Genomic DNA, 23,215 nt, shown 5'->3' with positions numbered 1-23,215 from the left:
AGTTAAGTAAATGTAAAGAATATTTGGGAAGTATATTTCCCATCAGTTATTTCAGTACTTGAAAGTTTTATATGAATGCTTATTTAAAAAAGCACATGATTTTGGTCTAGAGAGCAGTTGCTGATCTTCTGAAGGGCCTGGGTTCAATTCCCAGCACCCATGTGGTAGCTCACAACCATTTGTATGTATCTCCAATCCCAGGGGATCCAGCACTCTCTTCTGGTGTTCTCAAACACCAGGCACATAGTGGTGCACAGGCCTAGCTGCAGACAAAACGTCCATACACAGAGTAAAAACATGTTTTAGATGCACACAATTTATAGTATTTAAAAGAAAGCACCCAAATTAAGAAGAAATAGGTGTAAAATGTCTTATTTTACTAATGTTTAGTATAGACGTGTGTTCTAGGGATCATTTCTCATTGCAAAAAAGCTGTCCAAGTTTTTTTATCCTTGGTCAGTTTAAAAAAAAAACTACATATTTTGTAAAGGGCTAAAAGTATGATTTAAACTACAGATTGATATTTTAATTCCAAATGAAAGGTAATGTAAATAAGCATGGATCTGATTTAAATAAAGATTTCAAAGTCTGCTTATATATTTCATTTTACCGTAATTCAGAGAAGTGTGCCTTTATACACAGACCTGTGTGGTGGGATATGCAAGAGAGATTGTTGAGACTTGCAAGAAAATTTAGAACTGCAGAATATCCGTATGACTTCCTGAATCTTTCTTCCCTCACGGTGTCAGCTATTTCATCCTAGCCACTCCACTTGGCTTGACATACAATGCCAGGATTGTCACTAACTGTCCAATTGCTGAGAATAGCCTAGGTTTTTTAATTATCTCCATCTTTGAAGGTAGCTCCCGCTAAGGAGATACAGAGTATGTTTTAAAGTTGTTTGAGTAGTTCCTTTGTGTTAGTTACATGCAGCAACTGGGGAACATTTAGGTCCATTTCAACTTTCAAGGATTGTTGCATAGTTTTCAAATTTTGTTTTATAATGTAACTGTCTGCATCATTCAAGATCCCTTTTCTTATACCAATAGTCCTTCCTTTTAGTAAACATTTTAAATATTTCATCTGTGAAGTATATGTACGTGTATGTGTAGACATATGTGTGATACATGTGTGGTGTCTTGTTTGGGAGGTGTGTGTTGTGTTTGTTTATTGTGTGTGTGTGTCTATGTGTGTCAGTGGGTTTGGTATGTATATTTGTGTGTGGGTATATTTGTGTGTGTGTGTGTAGATGATGTGTACCCCTCAGGTAAGTGAGTGACGGCATTTTCCACTCAGTAAAGTGCAGTGTACAAAGACACTGCCAATTACTTTTTTTGTTCCTGTAAAGTTCTAAATATGGTTGGTTCTCCTCATCATGTAGCAAGTCTATTCAGTCATCTTTGTAGTCCTTGAACTGAGCTTAAACAACAACAAAAAAAAATCACTTATTATTTTAGAGGTTTGTTACAGAGACTGAAAAGCTAACAGAGCTAACTTATTCACTCAATTTTCTGCTGGGGGCATTTGAGTTTATATTAATATCAATTTATGCCGGGTGGCAGTGGTGCTCGCCTTTAATCCCACCAGTCGGATCTCTGAGGCCTTCTTGGTCTACAGAGTGAGTTCCAGGACAGCCAGGCTACAAAGAGAAGTCATGTCTCAAAAGATCATTTTGAAGAGTCAAAATTTAAATTTTTACAATGATATATTTTGAGGAAATTGGACATAACTATTACAGTAATACAGAACTCAGTCTCATTTTTAAATTCCATATTTTGTTTCCTATGAATCTCAGTGACTCCTTAATATGTTAGTATCTGAAAGAGCCCCATGTAGATAGCATGCCAGTGTGATTAGTTTATCTTTGCAATCGGTCTAGTCTGTGATAGCAAACGTTTCATATACTCTAGGTACTTGTTTTTAACTGTGTATCATTGCACCTCAAGCTCCTTTTAATTCAAAATAACCATAATGACATGTTTTGAAGTAACAGGAAAGCTGTATTGGATGAAAAACAACAAAACCAGGATGGTAGCAAACGAGCTGGAGCAGTCTCCCGAAGTAGCTGCTGTGGTCACTTCACACAAGGGCCTGGGCCCATTGCCTTTGCCGTGCTTACCAGCTTACCAGCGTGGTTAGTGGCTGAGTTAAGAGCACTGGAGCTCAGGTCCTGGTACACCATGCATAGCAGCTAATAACTTTAACTCCAGTTCCAGAAATCTGATGCCCTTTCCTGGCCGGTGTGTGTGTGTGTGTGTGTGTGTGTGTGTGTGTGTGTGTGTGTATACACGTGTGTGCATGTGTACCTGCATTTAAAAAACTACTGTAGTATTCTTCAGTGTATGTTTGTCACATAAATAACATGCTAACATTAATACATACTGAACGGTATAAAACACAAATTGTATGCATATTAAACATTAAATACCATATATACATATATTAAATACAAATTATACACACACACATATATATAACACAGTGTCTCCTAGCTGGTCTAGAACTTGCTGCATAGATCAGGCTGGCCTCAAACTTAACAGAGATCCACCTGCCTTTGCCTCCAAAATGCTAGCTGGGATTAAAGAAAGGCCTTCCTTAACATGCCCGGTCCATGTGTATGTTGTATGTTATTGGGGATTGAGCCTGGGGTCTCGTACATGTTAGGTGAGCATTCATCTCTGTGGTTACTTAATAGCCCTGTCGTCTTAACACTTCCTCTTTTTTTCTTCCTCAGCCCTTAGAGTAGCTGAAACTGCAGGCCTGAACCACCAGTTCTGGTTTCAGTTCTCATAATGGCTTATTATAGCTTTATAAGACATGCAAGCCTTGTGAACTGTATGTATCTGAGCATGTTTATTTTTGACACCATTAATACAGGCTGGATCTTTAATTTCCATTTATTAATATTGTATATGAAGGTGTCATAGGTGTATATGAAGGTGTCCAGGAGGTCAGAGAACAAGATTAGTGAGTGGGTTCTCCTTCGGTGGTGAGATCCTAGGGCATAACTTAGGTCATCGGGCTTGCACAAGCGCTTTGAAAACTTTGAGCTAGTCAGCCTTGAATCAGAATTTAATGGTTGTCTTTACAGAAGACATGCTGGAACTACAAGGGGCCAAGAAGGAAAAGAATGGGAGATGCATATACACGTGATCATGATCACCTAAACAAGCAGAATAGAAAAATAACATAAAAATTAAACAAGAGTAGCCTTTGAAATTGACAGTTCATGGACAGGTAAAATTCCCTGGAATCTACAGTATTTTCACTACCCACCAGAGAGTGTCCCCACTACATTCAGCCTCATTTGAAAATCAAGCAACTTTTGCTTGATAGAATTACAACCCTGGGTGATATTTAACAGCTTCATGGTCCGCTTGCCTACTCTCTTGGTCCTGGAGGTCTGCCAAACTCTTCAAGGAGCAGCCCGGGACTTACACCCGGGTGTCCCACGTCCCAGAGGGGATGTCGGCGGGTGTTCCTGGTGGATCAGGCGGCCAGGGTCCCAGGCTGTCTGTAACCTTGGCTGATGGGTGTCAAACAGTGCCTTCAAGACACTCTGGGCATCGGTGAGGTCATCTGTGCGGTCGGGCATTCGGGTCCGCCCTTGAGCCTGGGGCCAAGGTGTCACGGCTGCTCCCGGGCGCCCCCTGGCCCGGCTTGGGCGCCGGAGGTTTCCGGTTCGCGGCCGCCGGCGGTGACGTCTCCTTGCTCCAGAGCTGCTGCTGGCGCCGCCGCCGCTCCCTAGTCAAGCTGCAGGTGGGCCCTGCGCCGTCCCCGCCTGTTCCCGGCCCGCGCCTGCACCCCCGTGGGCCCGCAGCCTGATTCTGGGACTCTGATCCGGGCCCGCGGCCTTCAGCTGGTTACCAGGACCGGATCGGTGGCTGTGGGCAAGGGCGATGCCCAGCCAGGCCTGCCCTGTTGCCTCGATCCCATGCTGGGGCGGAGCCGCTTCTCCAGCCCTTCCCCAGCACACCTGGGACCCGAGCGCCTCCTAGGACAGCTACTCCCAAGCAGTCCGGGCTGGGTTGGCTGCTGCTGGGCAGGAGGGGCTGACCCCGCCACACAGAGGAGGGGTTGACGTTCTGCAGACAGCGAGAGGATCACCACGGCAGGATGGCAGGATCGGCAGGATCGACACCTCGGCGACTCTGGCAGCCAAGCCCTGTCTGAACTCTGTCTGCTTGCCTACCTTGGGACTTTATAGTCTTTGAGTCCCAGATGCACGTAACTCATCCATCCACTGCCGGCCCTGTTGCCCAATGCTCTAAGCCATTCATGTGGTGCCCTAGTAAGCCCAGGCCTCGTATTTTACGGCGTTCAGATTTTCACCTTTTTTTTTCTCTTCTCCTTTTAGGCCTGTGGAAATCCAATCAAGTCATACACGAGTGGAGCGCGCTTGGCTGTTTTGTGCAAAAAGACGCTATAGCCTAACCTACTAAAGCTTTCATCCCTGCCAAGTCTTGCCAGAGAACTCAAACTCCAGGAAGGCTTTCTGCCAGGTCCCGAAGTTGTACTTTTATGCACCACAGGGAACCATCACCCAGCGTATGCAAGTGGGTACGTGCCCTCCCTTGCAAAAGCCAACTGTCTGATCTGCTTCTTTAGATTTTCCCCACCGCCAAGAGTTACTTTTTTCCATGAATGGTCAAGTTTTGTTAAACGGCAGAATGTATTGCAGAGCTGTGGGTTTGGATATCCGAAATTCAGGACCTAGTGCTCCTAGCCGTGAGTTAGAGGGTGAGTCCAAGGGCTGGGTGGCCTGCCCTGCGTGATCCTGAAATTGGCACTGGGCCAGGCAGCCCTGGGAATCAGAGAGTAGGATTATTGCAGTGAGAACCGGGAACAGGCTTTGGTCCTGGGAATGCTTTCTCTGCTAATTATCCTGTTGTTCTGGATTGAGTGATGTGGTGTGAAGTAGGCTACCTCCTTCCTGCTCACCACTAGTGTCTGCTCTGTGAGTTACTGTGTCCAGGGGCCCCGCCCTCTGACTTTGCTTTGAGAGGTTTAGTATTCATTCACTAAAGAGAATCAAGCATCCTTGAGCCTGGGCCTTTGGTTAGGGATATTCTGGTTATTTTCTCTCTTAGTAGTTTCTTTATAGTAAAATAGTAACTGGTCTCTTGTGACATGATTTTAAGGTAATGTACTTTATTTTTCTCAGGTTTTAAGCTATCCAGCGCATCAGCAACTTCTGGGTGATTCCAAGGATTAAAGAGGTCTGTATTTTCATTATTAAAGTAGTTATTGTTTTTATCAATATGCATTTTTTTTTCAGAGACAGGGTTTCTCTGTGTATCCCTAGTTGTCCTGGAACTCGCCACTGCCTGGCACTCAATATGCATTTTGAATTTTATAAAATTGCTACTCATTTACTGTTAGATCAAGGTCCCTTGTATTTATTTACAAGGGATAACAACAGAGCCTTCAGGGCCTCCAAAGCAAGGAACACCTTTAATTACTTACTTGACAAAGTACTTGTTCCCATGATCATCACCATTTTAACCTTATAACTGCATAGGCCTGGAAGTTGAACAGGGCATTCTATTCGTAAACATCAGTGAGGGCTGATTTTGAAAGTTGTGTGGTCCTCACAGTCATATAAAGGTCCTACTTTACTACGGAATGCCCAGGGTGTGTCCAGTTATCTTTTAGAAGAGACACTTAGGGAAAACAAACCTTGTTGTCTGTCTGTAAAGGCGGCAGAGTAGTGTGAGTTTGTCAGGGATGTATAGGAGAACCTGACCCAAGAAATTTATCCTTTCCTGGGGGATCGGAGGTGGGGGGTGGTGAACAGAAATCCAGTAAATCCTTGATCACTGTCATTTCTCATAATGTTAACGCTTTGTTCAGTCCTGTATAGGGAAATTTTAAATGAATTCTTTCCTTCTGAAGCTCTGATGACGCTAGCTTGTGAGAGAAACTGACAATGAGCAATTGACAGGAAAAACCAAACCAAACCAAACATACAAACCTTATCTACCGTGTGCCTAATAATTGTGAGACCCTGAGGGGTGCAGGGTAGCTGAGCCTTGTGAACAGTTTTAATAGGTTCCTGGGCTCCAGTGGGTGGGGTGGGGGTGGGGGGGAGATGGTTCCGGCTAGGGAGGACTGACGTCAGAGCACATGCGCTGCTGATACCTGGAGTTGTCTTGAAGTCTACAAGGATACAGACATCTGTGGTCCTCTTTCTTGGGCACACAAAGGGATGATATGAGATAGACTCATGTCTGCATCCACTGTTTATTAATAATGGACATAGGTGTAAATTTCTTCCTTCCTTTCTTCTCTCTTTCCTTTTTCTCTTTTCAATTTTACAAGATAGCAGCATTTTGGGGCCATCCCCTGAAAAGTTCTTTGGTCTCTCTGAATAATCAACCCTGAAATGTGCAAAGTTGGGGGTGGGATATGTTTTCCATATTTGTATACCTTGCTCCTGGCACAGTGCTTAGCACACAGCAAGTGCTCAATAAATAGTTGGTGAGCGACGGAACATGATTTGGTGACACAGCAAAATATGCAGTAATCATAATTAGCTATTTGGCTTTTAAAGGGGGTTTATTTACTTACTGCACCATACTGAGGACTGAGCACAGGGGCTCATGCATGCTAGGCAAGCAACTACCACTGGGCTACATGGCCAGCCCTAAAGGGGGCTTTAAAACTTTTAAACAAGCTACTGTTTTAAATTGATTCTTTGTGAATCTCACAATACATTCAATGTATTTCAAATATATTCACTCCCAACAACCTTCAAACTCCATGTCCGAAAGGGAGATGTAGACCTGACTGGCTTTGAACTCACAGAGATCCTTCTGCCTCTGCCCAAGTGCTGGGATTAGATGTTTGCCACCACTCCTGTCTAAAAGGGCTTTCTTTTTTTCAAGACAGGGTAAGGTCTCTCTGTGTAGCTCTGGCTGTCCTGCAACTCATTCTGTAGACCAGGCTGGCCTCAAACTTACAGAGTGAGTTTTCTGCTTCTGCCTCCTGAGTGCTAGGATTGAAGGCATGTTTCAGTGCCTAATTTAGAAGAGGCATTCTCTCTTTCTGGGAATCAGATCTTATTCTAGATGTTTGTGAGCCACCATGTAGTTGCTGGGAATTGAACTCAGGACCTCTGGAAATGCAGTCAGTGCTCTTAACCGCTGAGCCATCTCACCAGCCCTAATGAAGATGTTTTAATTGCATCTCTAGGTCTGCAGGTTGCTATGTTAACGCTGCTTGTCTTTGGAGTGTTGCTTCATGAAGTCCCGCTGAGCGGCCAGGTCGAGGCTCATTCTGAGGCCGACAATGAGCCTGGCAAAGCCCTGTATGACTACTCCAGCCTCCGCCTCCCAGAGGAACACATTCCCTTCTTCTTGCACAATAACAGACATGTTGCCTCTGTGTGCAGGGAGGATCCCCACTGTCCATATAAGGTAGGTCTTATTTGATTCGAACCCATTTTCTAGTGTTTAGCATGCTATTTTTTAGTTTGTTTTATTATTCGCATCCTTATATTTTTAAAGTTAATTTTTGAGGTTAGCATACAAAGACAGTGGCATTGTCTTCTGTATGTTCTCTCATTCGTGCACGGATGTGTTTCACGGTGGCATGGTCTTAAGCGTGTTCATACCTCCTTCTCATTCATTCAGGGTACAGCTTAGGCTGCCTTGTTTTTCTACTTCTTAAGTCACAGCGAAAGCTGGACTTCTCCCTTTACCAGGAGTCCATCACCGTTTTCATTTCATGTAATATTCTGAAGGGACGAAAATTGGCTTAAAACCACAGCCCGCTCGCCAGAAGGAAACCTGTCATTAAAACCACTGAGAAAATTAACTGGTCTGCCTAAGCAGTCGTCAGATTCTGAAAAACCCAGAAGAATAGGAGGAAAAGAACATTTTCCCAAAGTAAAGAATGTCACACCTCTCCTTTCTGCACGTAGGAGGCTTCTTAGCTTCCCTTTAGTAATCACACCTCAGCCTTGGCTCTGTTTGAGTGAGACTGCAAGCTTGGACAGGCCTCAAACAGAGCCCATTAAGACATCTCCGGAGGCCTTAGAGATCAAAGCCAGCCATTGTAAGACGCTTCCTTTCCCTTGGTGCTGGCACCGGAAGCACATGGAATCTGACCAGCATGGCCCCTGGGCCTTGTGAAAGGGCCCTGGCCTCCAAGGCTGGAGAGCTCTGACCTTGTGCTGTCTCTGCTGGCCTTGATTGATGGCTGAAGTCACCCAGCCAGTTCTTTCCATGACATTCCTTTAGTAACAGAAGTTCCAAAGGATATGGTTTTTGTTTTTTTCTTCTAGTTACTGATTATAGAATCAGTTTGCTTTCTGAGAATGACAGAAGACAGTACCTTAAGAACTACCTCAGGAAATCTTAATTCAGGTTGTCTTTGGCAGTTCATCTGAAGCCTGGAGTTGGTCATGGAGCAGACATGAAGGAGTGAATAAAGACAATTGTGGAGACTCTTGAGCCTGCCCCTCTCAGAATATTATGATACATGGATATATACTGTTAGATTTATACTGTTAAACATACATGTGGAATTCTGTCATGAATGGTCAGAGTGTCTCCTCTAACCATCAGAAGAAATGAGTCTATTCTAAATGTACAAATTTCATGTTCTAGAAACACTTAGAAAATCTAAACTACTGCTGGGGCTATGAGGAATCCTGCAGGCCAGAGTTTAGATTCGGTTCCCCCGTTTGCAGCTATGTTGACTTGGGATGGTAAGTCTCCTCATGGAATCTCCTCCTTACCTCTGAGTTCTTTGAAAGGCATCTTGATTATGCTCCAGTTCCCAGCTGGACTCTCAGTAGACAGTATGTCCTGCAGATGCTAACTTGCTTATCCAGGTCATAAATTCAACCCATCTCACGATGAGAGGAATAGCTGTCATTTCTTCTGTCTGGGGAAAACATCATCGACTATAGAACCAACCCTCCCACCCCCCATGTATACTAAGAAGAAGCATGCTCAGAAGATAATAGTATCGGTTGTTTCTTATAGATTCTAAGAGAATAGCCATCCATGCTCAAGGAACGTCAACTATCCTAGCACGCACATGGTTGGGTCAAGAGAACAGTGTAAATAATACCTTATTGTCTTTGGGTCCAGATGACCCTAACTTCTTAGATTTCTGCTGTGCCTTTTTATTATAAAGGAATAGAATGTGGATAACTTAATTGGTAGCTTTATGCACATAGTGATAATTTGTGGGGGTGCAGAGCGGGCATAATGGCATATTTTAAAAAGTAAAGTAACAACACACTTCTAGTGTCTTAATCGGCAGAAAATCCAACGCTAGAAAAAAAGGAAGTAGATGAGGTCGGGGTGGAGTGGAAATGGCTCTTAGTAGTTAAGGGCACTTGCTGCTCTTTGTCAAGGTCCTGAGTTCAGTCCTCTATGGTGATTCACAGGCGTCAATCACTTCAGTTCCAGGGGATCTGATACCTTCTGACGTGTGTAGGCACCGGGCATTCATATGGTGGCACATACATACATGCGGGCACCATACTAACACACATAAAATAACGTTTAAAAGAAAAGGAGCCAGGCAGTGGTGGTGCACGCCTTTAATCCCAGCACTTGGAAGGCAGAGGCAGAGGCAGGCGGATTTCTGAGTTCGAAGCCAGCCTGGTCTACAGAGTGAGCTCCAGGACAGCCAGGGCTACTGTCTTGAAAATCCAATATGTATATATATATATATATATATATATAATCTCTTTCTTTGCAAATAGGACAGACACTCTGGAGTCAGCCCAGGACATGTTCTGGAAACAAGCTGACTTTGGATATGCGCGAGAGCGGCTGGAGGAGATCCGGGTATTCTGCCAGCCAGAGAGAGCAGTGAGTGTCCAGTTGCCTGAATCCGCTTGGGTAGTTTTACTGTGTATTGTTGTATTGTTTATCTTGTAACATAAAGGCAAAGTGGCTCAATACTGCAGAGTCTCTCTGTAGCGCAGCCATCAGAAAGACCCACCTCACCCTTGGTACCAGATTTACAGGTAGAGACTAAGTGGAGTTGTTATAGTCAGAGTCTGGGCCCTGAACAGCTCTAACAAGCTAGGCGTGTCCCACTTATCTGCAGAAAGAAAACAGACAAGTACTGGTTAAAAAAAAAAAAAACAAGAAGTAGAGAGAGAAGAGTTATTCTGTGCAGTCACATTGGGAAAGGAAGGGGATAAAGTGATTTAGGGGCTCCCTCAAAACGTCCCCCATTCTACCCCCAAACACTATACTTACTTTCAGGGTGCCCTGTGAGCTTGAGGTTTAGGTAGAGGGCAATAGGTCACACAGCAGTCCCAGTCGGGGGTGGTCCTGTGTGGTCATTCACCCATCCTTGTGTTGGCCTCAGAGTTTCCTGCAGGGTGGTCTGACAAGTTGTGAAAACTGTGGGAATGTCTTCCTCAGAGACTTTACTACCCCCAACTTCAGCCCCATTTCCCCAACTCCAACTCCATCTCTCATTTCCACCCCCACCCCATCCCCATCCCCCATTCTGCTCCATATATTGCTCCCCTCCCCCATCCATGGGCTGACACCTGGCTTCAGCCCTTTCCTTCTCTAGACTTGAAATTCCTGAGGAAATGCCAGTTCCTTGGGGACTATTGTTTCAATAATCTGAGAGCTGCTGACAGGAGAATGAACTTCTTCATTCCTGACAGGATGGTCATAGTGCCACCACACCCAGCTGAGGAGCTGTGTTCATTGTTCCCAAATTGGTCATTTTGTTTCCTCTGAAAGGCCACCCTCTCTTCACACATGTATCAGATAGTGGTATTTTGAGCCACTTAGAATATTTTTAGATTTAGACCTCCCCCCAACACTTGGCAAAGAAGAGAAATTGCATCTTTACTGAGTCTTTGTCAGTTTGTTTGGGAATGGTGCTTTGGCTGCACCATTACTTATCTGTATTTGTTTACTCTTGTGTGCCTTTCAATTTGAGTGGCCTGATTAGTACAGCAGGGTAGACAGATTGACATACTTTTCAAGAATGAAAAATAGGACGGGCCCTCAGGAAAAGTAACCAACTTTCCCAAGGCCACACAGCAATCTCGTGAAATTATACAATACTTAGAATTTGAGAGGTGCGAGTGCACGTATGTGTGTGTGTGTGTGTGTGTGTACATGTGTGAGTGTGTGTGTGTGTGTATGCATCTCATCAATCTATGTCACACTTCCATGGGTTAGAGACATACCCTACCGGGGAGTAGTCTTTAAGTAGCAGACATGGAAGTAGGTCTTTGGCTACAGAGTTCTGATCTTGACTCTTGGATAAGGTCTTCAGCTTGTGGTAGAAGTCTCATTCTTTGGCCTTAGAGCCATGCTAACTTTGCAGCATGCGATTCTGTTTATAAAAATTCCCAACACAGGACCTGGCTGATGGCCTGAGTTGTAATTCTCAGTATCCATGCAACAAACAAACAAACCTGGGTGTGGCTGTTCATAGGTCTGTAACCTGGTATTGTGGGGTGCAGAGGACTGCTGGAGCTTGCTGGGTGCCAGCCTCACTCCAGGTTTAGTGAGAGACCCTGTCTCAAGGATATAGACAGAGAGTGATAGAGCAGGCCATGGCGTGTCCTCCTCTGGCTTCTCTGTAAGTGTGTGCAAGGGGACATGACCCCCACACGTGCACATATCACACACCCACCAAATGAGTACATGCTCTGTAGAGCTCTTGGAGGGTGCCATCTTCGGGGCTTTTGTCAGTTGTACCAAAGGGAATGAAGGCTACAGTTGGGAGTGATAGCCACAGGCACCTGTGATAGTCATTTTGATTTAGCTCATTTGGCTACAGTCTAGCTTCTCCTGTGGGAAGGTTGGGTGTGGGGTAGTGGGGGATAGGGGAGGGGTGACTCCACCTGGCATAGTTCTCTCGTGGTAGTTTCTGGAGGGCTTTTCTGAACAAAATGTGCCTTGCTGGGTACCATGCTGTCGGCATATGACTCCTTCCCTTAGTTCTTTGAGATGCTATGACGAAGTGCTATGGATGAGAAGAGTGGAGACTAGAGACTGGAGATTCAAGATCAAGGTCCCAGCACAGCTGGGTTCTGAGGAGACTCTTCCTCCAGTCTTCAGACAGCTGCCTGTCCTCGGATCACTATGGGGTAGGGAAAAGGAAGAGCCCTCTGTGATTTCCTTTAGAATGGTTCTGTGTTAGTGAATCGTCCTGCTGCAGTCACTGACAAGAAGCTGCTACATTTGTGTGTGTGTGTGTGTGTGTGTGTGTGTGATATATTTAAAGTGATAAATTAGAGCATTTGAGAAATCTGCTTAGTAAGCTAAGCATATGGAGACATGCAGAAGGACCCTTGACAGACTCTTGGCAGAGAGAAAACAGCACAGGAGCAGTGGAGAATATGCTCTACTTAGGGTCACACCAATGCTGTCAGCATCGCCAGCACAGTGAGGCTTCAGTGCTAATCTTGTTCCCAGCTGACTGCTCTCCTCTCAATTGTATTTCAGAGCGACTCAAGCCTGGTTTGCTCTCGTTACCTTCAGTACTGTAGAGCTACTGGTCTATACCTGTACTTAGGAAACGTCAAGAGAAACCATGACAGGTACTTCTGTTTGTTCCCTCTTAAAGCTGATGGCACTCTGAAATGCACTCAGGTGCAGGGCTCTGCCTTGGGTTTGTTTTGTAGTAAAACAGTTGAAGGGTTAGGGAGTGGGTGGGTCCTTTACCTGATGATCGCACTGTTGATTTGGGTCCTGGGTATATTAGGTTTCTTATAAGAGATTTTTAGGGTAAAGTATACAGCCCATGCTTATAAGTTAAATTCCAAAGGGGCTTGGGGGTGTGTGGCTGTGTTGTCGTGTGCTTGTCCTGTATAAACCAGGCATGGTGGATGATGCATGCTTGCAATCCTGGCATCCAGAAGGTGGAGGCAGGAGGATAAAGAAGTTCGTGGTCAGCTGGGTGGTGGTGGCACACGCCTGTAATCCCAGCACTCTGGGAGGCAGAGGCAGGTGGATTTCTGAGTTTGAGGCCAGCCTGGTCTACAGAGTGAGTTCCAGGACAGCCAGGGCAATGCAGAGAAACCCTGTCTTGAAAAACCAAATCCAAGAAAAAAAAGAAAAGAAAAGAAAAGAAAAGAGAAGAAAAGAAAAGAAAAGAAAAGAAAAAGTTCGTAGTCCCCTTTTGCTATAGAAAGAGTTAAAGATTATCCTGGGTTACATGAGACCCTGACTCAAAGTAAAACAAAATGAAATAAAATAAATCCAGTGCCTGGAATTATGGCTCAGCCATCTTGCAGAAGATCTGGGTTTGGTTCCCAGCACCCACATGGCGGTTCACAATCATCTGTGACTCTAGTTCCAGGGCATATGATGCCCTCTTCTGGTCTCCAGGGGCACCAGGCATGCACGTGGAACATAGACATACATGGAAGCAAAACACCTGTACACATGAAAAGAAAAATAAATCGATCTTTAAAAACATCTGTTGAAAATGTTTGTAGGAAATTAGTTTCAACCTAGCAACTTGAGTCATGAGAAAATTTTCCCTCTCTCTCTCTCTCTCTCTCTCTCTCTCTCTTATTCACTAGGTTCAAGGAAGATTTTCTTCAGGGTGGTGAAATTGGAGGATATTGTAAACTTGACAGTCACGCACTGGTGTCTGAAGGTCAGCGCAAAAGCCCTCTGCAGTCTTGGTAACATGATTTTATTTCCTAAAAATATGTCTATAAAATATTTGTGTTTGTTTTGGTGCTTATAGATTTTATTTTTAAAGATTTATTTTTTTGTATATGAGCAAACTGTATGTATATCAGACACACCAGAAGAGGGAATTGGATCCCATTACAGATAGTTGTAATAGCCACCATAGTTTTGGGGTATGGAACCCAGAACCTTTGGAAGAACAGTCAATTCTCTTAACCGCTGAGCCATCTCTCCAGCCCCCTTGCGCATAGATTTTGGATGAGACTCTAACATAGATGAAGTTACCTGATTTGTACAGGCATAGGCTTCTGAGGAGTGATAGGTGAAGATGGATCCCTTAGTTTAATCAGAACCGAGCATTAGTCTATGGAATTTTAAAAAGTGGGCATTAGAATTTGCTGTTGGAAAGAAAAAGCATTTGACATGATGTATTATTGACTCATAATTTCTATGTGTTTTGGGGAGTGCACCGTGTAAGTGTGCCACCCCTCCCTCGGGTCTGGAGTTTGGTTAATGAGAGTGAGCCCACCCGTGTAACTTCTGTCCAGAGCATCGCTGGCGCTCTAGGCACTCCCCCTGGCCTCACCCCACCTTCTCTCTGAAGCTACCCAAACTCTTACCATCATTGATGAGATTTTGAACTTTAAAACTTTATTGTAAAACCATCTGAGACTCATGGAAATTTAAGCCACATGCAGGACTTTCCATTGGACCATTCTTTCTTTGCTCCAGTTTCCTGGGATGATAAATATTTTATTTAACCATAGCACTGTTACCAAAGCTAGGAAACAGTCATTATTAGAGTCTTATTAAACACACATATGTGGCTTTCTCCTGTGCTTTTACACTTATTTTTTTTTCTAAATTTGTACTTTAGAAAATGTATATCCCATGTCTAGGGACATGTGACCTATTTAGGATGTAAAATCTATGGGAGCGCATACACTTTCATTATAATTGTATGGGCTACTCTTTTGTAAAGTTAATTTCTCAGGTCATCCATGTTGAGCAAAATAGTAGAAATAGCAATCTAATCTTCCCTTATATGGTAGTGGTGGCCAGTTTGTTATGCGGTTTATCTGGGGACCTCACTGATTGTTACAGAGAGATGTGTCTTCTGTTCTACAAGGCACTTTCATTCCTAGTTTGTGTTGGTATTGCATTCTATATTATAGCCCCTTGGGGTATAATTGAATCACTTATTGCTGGGTAACACATTATCCGAAAATATACCCTAGGGCATAGTTATATTTATTTTTTTATTGCTGTTACAAATTATTCTGAAGTAAAGCAAATGACATTTAGTAGTTTAGCCTGTTTTGAAGTCAGAGTAAGAGCAGCTCAGCAGGCCTCATGAGGCTGCAGTCGGGCTGGTGGGTTGGGTGGGGTTATTGCTAACACTAGGCCAAGGCTGGCCTGAGAACTGGACTTCTGAGCTCACCAGGGCTGATCTCTGAGGCTCTGTTTCTGTCTGACTATGGACCAGAAGATTCAGTTGTCACCATGTGAGTCTTTTGCTAGTGTTACTCACACACAGCATGGCGGCCATGACTTCCTCCAGAGCATGAGTATGTAGATTCTATAATATTGTGTAACCTGATTTCAGCAGTGACACCCTACTGTGTCCTGTTGGCTAGAAGTAAGCCATTGAGCTCAGTGCAGAGGGAGGCATTAATTTCTACTTCTTTTCTTTCTTCTTAAAAAAAGGTTTTGGTTTTTATTTTGTTTTTTTTTGTTTTTTTTTTTTTAACAAGATCTTGCTATATAATCCCAGGATGACCTAGAATTTATGATTCTCCTGCCTCAGCTTCCTGAGTGCTGGGATTACAGATGTGTGGTATTATATTTATCGCACTTACCTTTTGAAGGGAGAAGGTCTAAAGAACTCGTGTAGCTGAGGGTGCAGCTCAGTGGGTTAAGTGTTTGCTCCTGAGACATGAGGACCTGAGTTCTAATCCTTAATATCCACATAAAATAATCCCGGCACAGTGGCGCACACCTTGGTGACTCCCTGTCCAGTCCGTCTGGCTGAGCCTGCAAGGTCTGGGTTCAGAGAGAGACACTGTCTAAAATCAACAAGGTGGAATATGATTGAGGAAGATGTCCTAGCACTAACCTCTGGCGTTTGTGTGATGTATGGAGGTCACACAGATTTGAAAGGACCAGAGGGAGGGAAGGAGGGAGGAAGGGAGGGAAGGATGAAGAGAAGGAGGGAGGGACGAGGGAGACTCAGGAATGTGTTTTTCAAACTGTCATGGTGTTTTTACATTGTGCTCTGAACGATTCTGTTTGATATCTTTCACATGACCTGTGATGTCACGAGGGCTGCGGTGACCTTTACTCACAGCTGTAGACGGTCCTCTTCACATGCTGGTGTCTGTCATTTGACTGGCTTCCAGAGATGTGCCCCAGTCCTGAGGAAGCTTTTCTGTTTCCTGCCTTTATGAGGCTCTAGGTCATTTTAGAATATGATCTTTCTCACAATCCAAGAAGTCTACTGGGCAAGTTCCTAATGGCCCCATCTTTTCCTTTAAGCCCTCAAATGACAGGACACCTTATTGAATCTCTATTAATATATCAGTTTTTTGTTTTTGTTTTTAACTTGGTGACAGCTTCCCAATTGAACTGTCTGAGCTGGCATGTTTGCCTGAAATTTGAAACCATTTTTGTTCCTGTCTCAACATTAAGCTGGGCCGTAGAGCCAATAATGTTAGCAAATTAAGGAAGATGCTCTGTGGGACTGCCTTGTTCTAGAAATAAAATTTGCTTCAAGAGCAGATCCCAGGTTATGGTGTTGCAACAGAACGTTTGGAAGAATCACTTTTAAATTCACAATTCACAATTCCAGGTTTGCTGAGCTACAAGGCTACACTCAGCTCAACTTCAGGCCTATAGAAGATGCTAAATGTGACATTGTTGTGGAAAAACCAACGTATTTCATGAAATTAGATGCAGGTGAGAAGTTACTTTGTATTTTACTTGTGTGTTGATTGATGTGTCTATTTTTTTAAGATTCCTTTTGTTTTTATTTTATGTGTGTGCATATTTTGCCTGCATGGGTGTCTGTGCTCCACATTCATGCAGTGCCCATGGAGGTCAGAAGAGGGCGTTGGATCCTCCGGACCCAAAATTTCCAATAGCGAGCTACCGTGTGCATGACCCAGGTCCTCAGCAATAACAGGCAGTGCTCTCAGCCTCTGAGCTGTCTCCTCTACCCCACATCTATTTCTTGACATGCTTGCAGTAGTTTTCTGTGAATGTGTTGAAAGCGGTGTGATAAAAACACTGTCTTTCTTTGCTTTTTCTTCTAAGGTAGATGAACTGGTTACAACTTTTGTGTTCATTATTATTATTGTTATTATTATTAATTATTAGTTATTTTAAATATCTACATTCCAAATGTCCTCTTTTCCTGTCTCTCCTCTGCAAGCCTCCTTATACTCCCCCTCCCCTCTGCCTCTATGAGGGTGCTCCCCCACCCACTCTCATCTTACCCAGCTACCATCCCCCTTTGCTGGGGCAACAAGCTTCCACAGGACCAAGTGCCTCCCTTCCCACTGATGCCAGATAAGGCAGTCCTCTGCTACATATGTAGCAGAGTCATGGACTGGCTCATGTGTACTATTTGATTGGTGGTTTAGTCTCTGGGAGCTCTGAGGAGTCTGGTTAGTTGATATTGTTGTTCTTCCTATGGGGTCACAATCCCCTTTAGCTCCTTCAGTCCTTCCTCTAACTCTTCCATTGGGGTCCCTGGGCTGAGTCCAGTGGTTGACTGTGAGCATCTGCATCTGTCTTAGGTGCTGGCAGAGCCTCTCAGAGGACAGCTGTGCCAGGCTCCTTTCTGTGAGCACTTCTAGGCATCAGCAATAGTGTCAGGGTTTGGTGTCTGTGAATGGGATGGATCCCAAGGTGGGACAGTCTCTAGATGACCTTTCCTTCAGTCTCTGCTCCATTTTTTTTTGTCCCTGCATTATCTTTAGATAGGAACAATTCTGGGTTAAAGATTTTGAGATAGGTGGATGCCCCCATCCTTCAGTTGGAGGCCATATCTATCTATTGGAGGTGGTCTCTTCAGGTTCTATTTGCTGTTGGGTATTTTGGCTAATGTCATCCTCACTGGGTCCTGGGAGCCTCTTGCATCCTTGGCGTATGGGACTTTCTAGTGGTCCCCCCTCCCCTGCATGTTTCTATTCATTCTCCTGGCTTATGGACTTCTCTTTCCCCTGTCTCTTCCCATACTTGATCCCTTTTCCCTTCCCCTTCTCTCCCCACCCAGATCCTTCCACCCCTCTTCCTCCCATGATTATTTTCTTCCCCCTTGTAAGTGAGATTGAAGCATCCATACTTTGGCCTTTCTTCTTGTTAAGCTTCATATGGTCTGTGAGTTGTGTCATGGGAGTTCTGACCTTTTGGACAAATATCCACTTATCAGTGAGTATATACCATGTATTTCCTCATTGATGGTGGGATTGCAAGCTGGTATAACCACTTTGGAAATCAATCTGGTGGTTCCTCAGAAAATTGGAAATAATGATACCTGAAGACTCAGCTATATGCAAAAGATGCTTCAATCTATAACAAGGACACATGCCCCACTCTGTTCATAGCAGCACTATTTATAATAGCCAGAGGGTGTAAGCAGTCCAGATGTCCTCAACAGAAGAATGGATACAAACAATTCCATTATGTGCATTTATGTATAATGGAATATTACTCACCTATTAAAAATGACAACTCCATGAACTTTGCTGGCAAATGGATGGAGATAGAAAGAGAAATTCTCAACTTCATCTGAAATAGCAAAAACCCAGGATAGCAAAAACAACTCTTAACAATAAAAGAACTTCTGGGGGAATCAGCATCCCGGACCTCAAGCTGTACTACAGAGCAACAGTGGTTAAAAAATAAAACAAAACAAAACAAAACAAAACAAAACTACATGGTATTGGTACATAGACAGGCAGGTAGATCAATGGGATAGAATTGAAGACCCAGAAATGAACCCACACACCTATGGTCACTTGATCTTTGACAAAGAAGCCAAGAACATACAGTGGAATAAAGAAAGCATTTTCAACAAATGGTGCTGGTTTAACTGGAGGTCTGCATGAAGAAGGATGGAAATCGATCCATTCTTATCTCTTTGTATAAAGCTCAAGTTCAAGTGGATCAAGGACCTCCACATAAAACCAGACACACTGAAACTAATAGAAGAGAAAGTGGGGAAGAGCCTCGAACACATGGGCGCAGGGGAAAATTTCTGGAACAGAACACCAATGGCTTATGCTCTAAGATAAAGAATTGACAAATGGGATCTAATGAAAGTGAAAAGCTTCTGTAAGGCAAAGGACACTGTCAATAGGACACAATGGCAACCTACAGATTGGGAAAAGATCTTTACCAATCCTACCTCTGATAGAGGGCTAATATTCAATATATACAAAGAACTCAAGAAGTTAGACTACAGAGAACCAAATAACTCTATTAAAAATGGGGTACAGAGCTAAACAGAGAATTCTCAACTGAGGAATATCGAATGGCTGAAAAGCACCTACAGAAATGTTTAACATTCTTAGTCATCAGGGAAACGCAAATCAAAACGACCCTTAGATTCCACCTCATTCCAGTTAAATGAAAAGCTCAGATGCTGGCAAGGATGTGGAGAAAGAGGAACTTACGTATTCTTATCCCTTTCAAATTCTACAAGAAACAGTCACATTTAGGTGAAACGGTTCCATTCCAAGTAAAGATGAAACAAATTTGCATGCATATACCCTTTGTAACTAACTTCACCCTGTCTGATATCTTTAATCACTTTAATTACATTTATGTTTCATTACATTATTTTTTTCTGAGAATAAATCGCCCATGATTTCCCACGGCCAACTTTCTGTAACCAAAAGAAAGTTACCACTACTGTATATTCTTGAAAAAAAATTACAATTATTTTCCCATCATGCCTTTCAGCTCTAGATTTTGGCCTACAAGTATAATTTTAACGCTGGCAACTAGCAGCCCTAGGGAGGAGAGAAACATGCTATATTACCCCTCATGAGAGATGGGGATTATAGTGCTATGTCACATCAAAATTCATGAGTGGCTTGGCCTACTGTGAACTACAGAGAGCCCTCCATCACGAATGTTTGAGAATTTACCATACTTGACTGATCATGGTTTTAATGTGCTCTGCCATCTGAGGTTATAATTCTTGGGTTACAAAATATTAGATTCAGAAATCAGACAGGTTTAAGCTTTTTGAAATAACAGCAAACTTAAAATGCTTTGTCCAAATTTCTGGCTCATTTTTTAAAAAAAATATGCAAGTGAAAAAGGGGGGGGCGAAACTTCCCATGAAAGAGGTGTGTGTGTGTGTGTGAACTATGAAACGTATGCAGATTATATGCAACAAAATATGTTTGCAGATTGTGTGTGGTAAAGTATGGGAAGCAGCAGGGAATGGGCTGAGATGCATGGGTGCCATTGCTTTGCTGTATTGGTACTGAGCCTTTGCTTCTGACCGATGCCACCATCCAATTCCCCTTTACTTCTTAAGTCACCTTGGGACAAGGGACATGGTAACAGAACTTGCCCGCCTTACTGCTACAGCCTGAAGCCTGTGCTTACTTCCTAGTGATACCAGACACTGTCATATGTATACTGCATTCCGGAGTAAATGCTAGGGACTCCCTGAGTGTTACAGGCCAGCTATAGCGTGTGTAGAGCTCACCTAGGGAGAGGGGATAGTCACTAGTGCAAGCTTTTCTTGTGAACTTGAAAATAGGCACTTTGCTAAGATTCTTCCCGGGGATGGCAACATGGGTCAGTGGGTAAGGGCTGGCCATCAAGTAGGACAACCTGTTTGATCCTCAGAGCACACATGGTGGAAGGAGAGAACCAGCTCCAGCAAGTTACCCTCTGACTTCCTCACACACACACACTGGGGTGTATGTGCACACATACACATAAACAAACAAACAAATGCCATTTAAAAGGAGAAGTTGTCCCTTGCAACAGTTCATCTGAAAAGACTAACTACTCCAATGGACTGCAGTATCCACTGCTCTTATTTCCTGGCACTCTGTGTTATCATTTCCTGTAGGAATGAACTCACGATATTTAATGGTTGCTACTTTTGAAAGACACTGGTTTTCATTCAAAGCATGGTTTCACTCAACAGCGTGTTTTCCAGGCTGAGTCCTGAGTCCCACATACCTAAATCAAGAGTGTGTTCCCTTTCTCCCTCCCTCCTTCCCTCCCTCCCTCCTTCCCTCCCTCCCTCCCTCCCTCCCTCCTTCCCTCCCTTCCTCCCTCCTTCCCTCCCTCCCTCCCTCCTTTCCTCCCTCCCTCCCTCCCTTCCTCTCTCCCTCCCTCCCTTCCTCCCTCCCTCCCTCCTTTCTTCTCTCTCTGTTCCTCCCTCTCTTCTTTCATCACTTTCTTTCTTCCTCCTCCCTCCCTCTCTTTCCCTCCCCTCCCTCCCTCTTCCCTCCATCTCTTCCCTTCCCTCCCCTCCTCTCCCCGCCCCCTCTCTTTCTTTCCTTCATTATTTGAGACAGGCTTTCTCTGTAGTCTTGGATGTCCTGGAATTCACTCCATAGACCAGGCTGGCCTTGAACTCAGATCTAACTTCTGAGTGCTGGAATTAAAGGTGTGGGCCACCACCATCCAGCCATTCTCTCTTTCTTCCATTTATTTCTTTAGTGTGAGCGTACATATGTCTCTGCTAGCCACGGAGCAGTTTGCAGTAGTTTGTTTTCTTCTTTTAATGTAGGTTCTAGGGATTTAACTCAGGCCATCGGGAGGCATGGCAGTCACCACCCTCTGGTTTGTGTCTTTCCCATGGCTGGCATGGGAATTAAAAATAGTGACAGCTATGGCTGCTGTACTCTGACCTACTAAGCTCCTGATCATCTTCATGAAGGTCTTACTGCGTGTCAGGCACTTGAAGATGTCTGACTTTATCCTAACAGAGTTCAAACTGCACTACGACTGCTCCCCAATTCTAGTGACAAAGCTAAAGACTAAATACTTTTAGCTTATCTAGGGATACTGCTCAAGAGCTGCTAAGCCAGACTTCAACCGGGTACTTCCAGCACCAGTGTTGATGCTCTGTCAGCTAGGACATGAGGCACTCGCCACTTTTAACTTATAGTTGGTCAGTATTTCCCCAAAAACAGTGTAAGCAGGAGCTGGACAGATAGCTTGGCCATTAAGAGCACTGGCTGCTCTTCCAGAGAATCTGGGTTTGATTCTTAGTACCCACATGACAGTTTATGAGAGTCTGTAACCCGTTTCAGGAGACCTGACATCCTCTTCTGGCCTTCGAGGGTGCCAGGCATGCATGTGGTGCATAGTCATACTTGCTGGCAAAACACAAAATATCTTTTAAGAAGAATAATATAAGGAATGATTAAATAGGGCAAAAAGAGACAAGAATGTAAAACTACCACAATGTGAGTAGTTGTGATTGTTGTCAATGTCTCTGTGCATAGGTGTCGTTTGGTTGATTTAAAAAAAGAAACAAACAAAATGAATAATCAGAAGGGATGGCTAGCCATCATGGCCCGAAAGTTCCCCGTGCTGAGCTAAATAGATCTATGTGTGCCCCCTACCCCAGTCCCCCACCCCAGTCCCCCACCTCAGCCCCCCACCCCAGACCCCTACCCCAGACCCCAATAGAATGTTGATATGCAGGAGAAAATAAATGCATCCCTGATTTCAAAATAACCAGTTTAACAGTAAGAACTTAAACTCAATACTTCTTCAGGTTGATGAGTACCCGTGCCTAGCCCATTATTTAGGAGAAATGTGTTTTCTCGTTGATATTAACTAGAAATCCAACTAACTGTGTATAGGTAGAGTGAAATAAAAAAAACCATTCAGTTGTGCATCTTCTCTTGTTTAACGTGTTCTCTCTTTCCCAACACCAGGTATTAACATGTACCACCACTTCTGTGACTTCCTGAATCTCTACCTCACTCAACACGTCAACAATTCCTTCAGCACAGATGTGTACATCGTCATGTGGGACACCGTAAGCACCCACTCTCTCCTCTGGCCCCAGCTCTGTCTTGTTCTTTCACTGTGGGCCTCTGGCTTTGTGAAGCAGAATTTTCCAAGATGCATATCTAAATACATGCCTAAGCACACATACACTCACACATGTATAGCTGTGTTCAAAAGTGTTTCTATGGGCCCCCTCACATATGCATACTCACCCCGTCAGATACATATGGATGTGTGATCTTTATTTTATTTTGGTTTTGATTTAGGCAATATCTCATGTAGCCCAGGCTGTCCAGAATTGACTATGTAGCTGAGGATGACCCTATGTTCCCCTTGCATCCACTCTAGATTACTCAGATTACAAGTGTGGTGCTGGAGATTAACCCCAGGGCTTCATGCATGCTAAACAAACACTCTACCAACTGAGCCATACCCCTTCCCATAGATAAGCGTGTCCTATGAGCTTTGAACTTTGGAATGAAGTAGTGGATTTCTTCCCCACTGAGCACAGATTGAGTTCAGGAGACAGGAGACCTCTGTGACACAAGGTAGTAGTGATTAAG

At 43.9% G+C, this 23,215-nt stretch overlaps 1 protein-coding gene across 3 annotated transcripts in view; it reads left to right on the top strand.

Annotated features, from left to right (window-relative positions):
* The first annotated feature begins 3,647 nt into the window (after positions 1-3,647).
* Eogt (EGF domain specific O-linked N-acetylglucosamine transferase) overlaps positions 3,648-23,215 on the top strand; it is a 34,284-nt gene continuing 14,716 nt past the window's right edge. Inside the window, exons 1-10 of one of the 3 annotated variants that reach the window (XM_052174386.1) lie at positions 3,648-3,759; positions 4,358-4,560; positions 5,165-5,219; positions 7,195-7,418; positions 8,613-8,713; positions 9,725-9,833; positions 12,453-12,547; positions 13,535-13,639; positions 16,498-16,604; positions 22,577-22,680. In XM_052174386.1, the coding sequence (XP_052030346.1) occupies positions 7,209-7,418; positions 8,613-8,713; positions 9,725-9,833; positions 12,453-12,547; positions 13,535-13,639; positions 16,498-16,604; positions 22,577-22,680 (831 nt within the window). In that variant the 5' untranslated portion in view covers positions 3,648-3,759; positions 4,358-4,560; positions 5,165-5,219; positions 7,195-7,208. Of the gene's footprint in view, positions 4,561-5,164; positions 5,220-7,194; positions 7,419-8,612; positions 8,714-9,724; positions 9,834-12,452; positions 12,548-13,534; positions 13,640-16,497; positions 16,605-22,576; positions 22,681-23,215 lie in introns of all 3 variants that reach the window. The other 2 variants (XM_052174387.1, XM_052174385.1) reach the window with 2 other exon arrangements.

The sequence above is a fragment of the Apodemus sylvaticus genome, chromosome 2 (genome assembly GCF_947179515.1).
Source record: "Apodemus sylvaticus chromosome 2, mApoSyl1.1, whole genome shotgun sequence".
Lineage (NCBI taxonomy): Eukaryota > Metazoa > Chordata > Mammalia > Rodentia > Muridae > Apodemus > Apodemus sylvaticus.
This window is presented reverse-complemented; position numbering and strand designations above follow the sequence as displayed.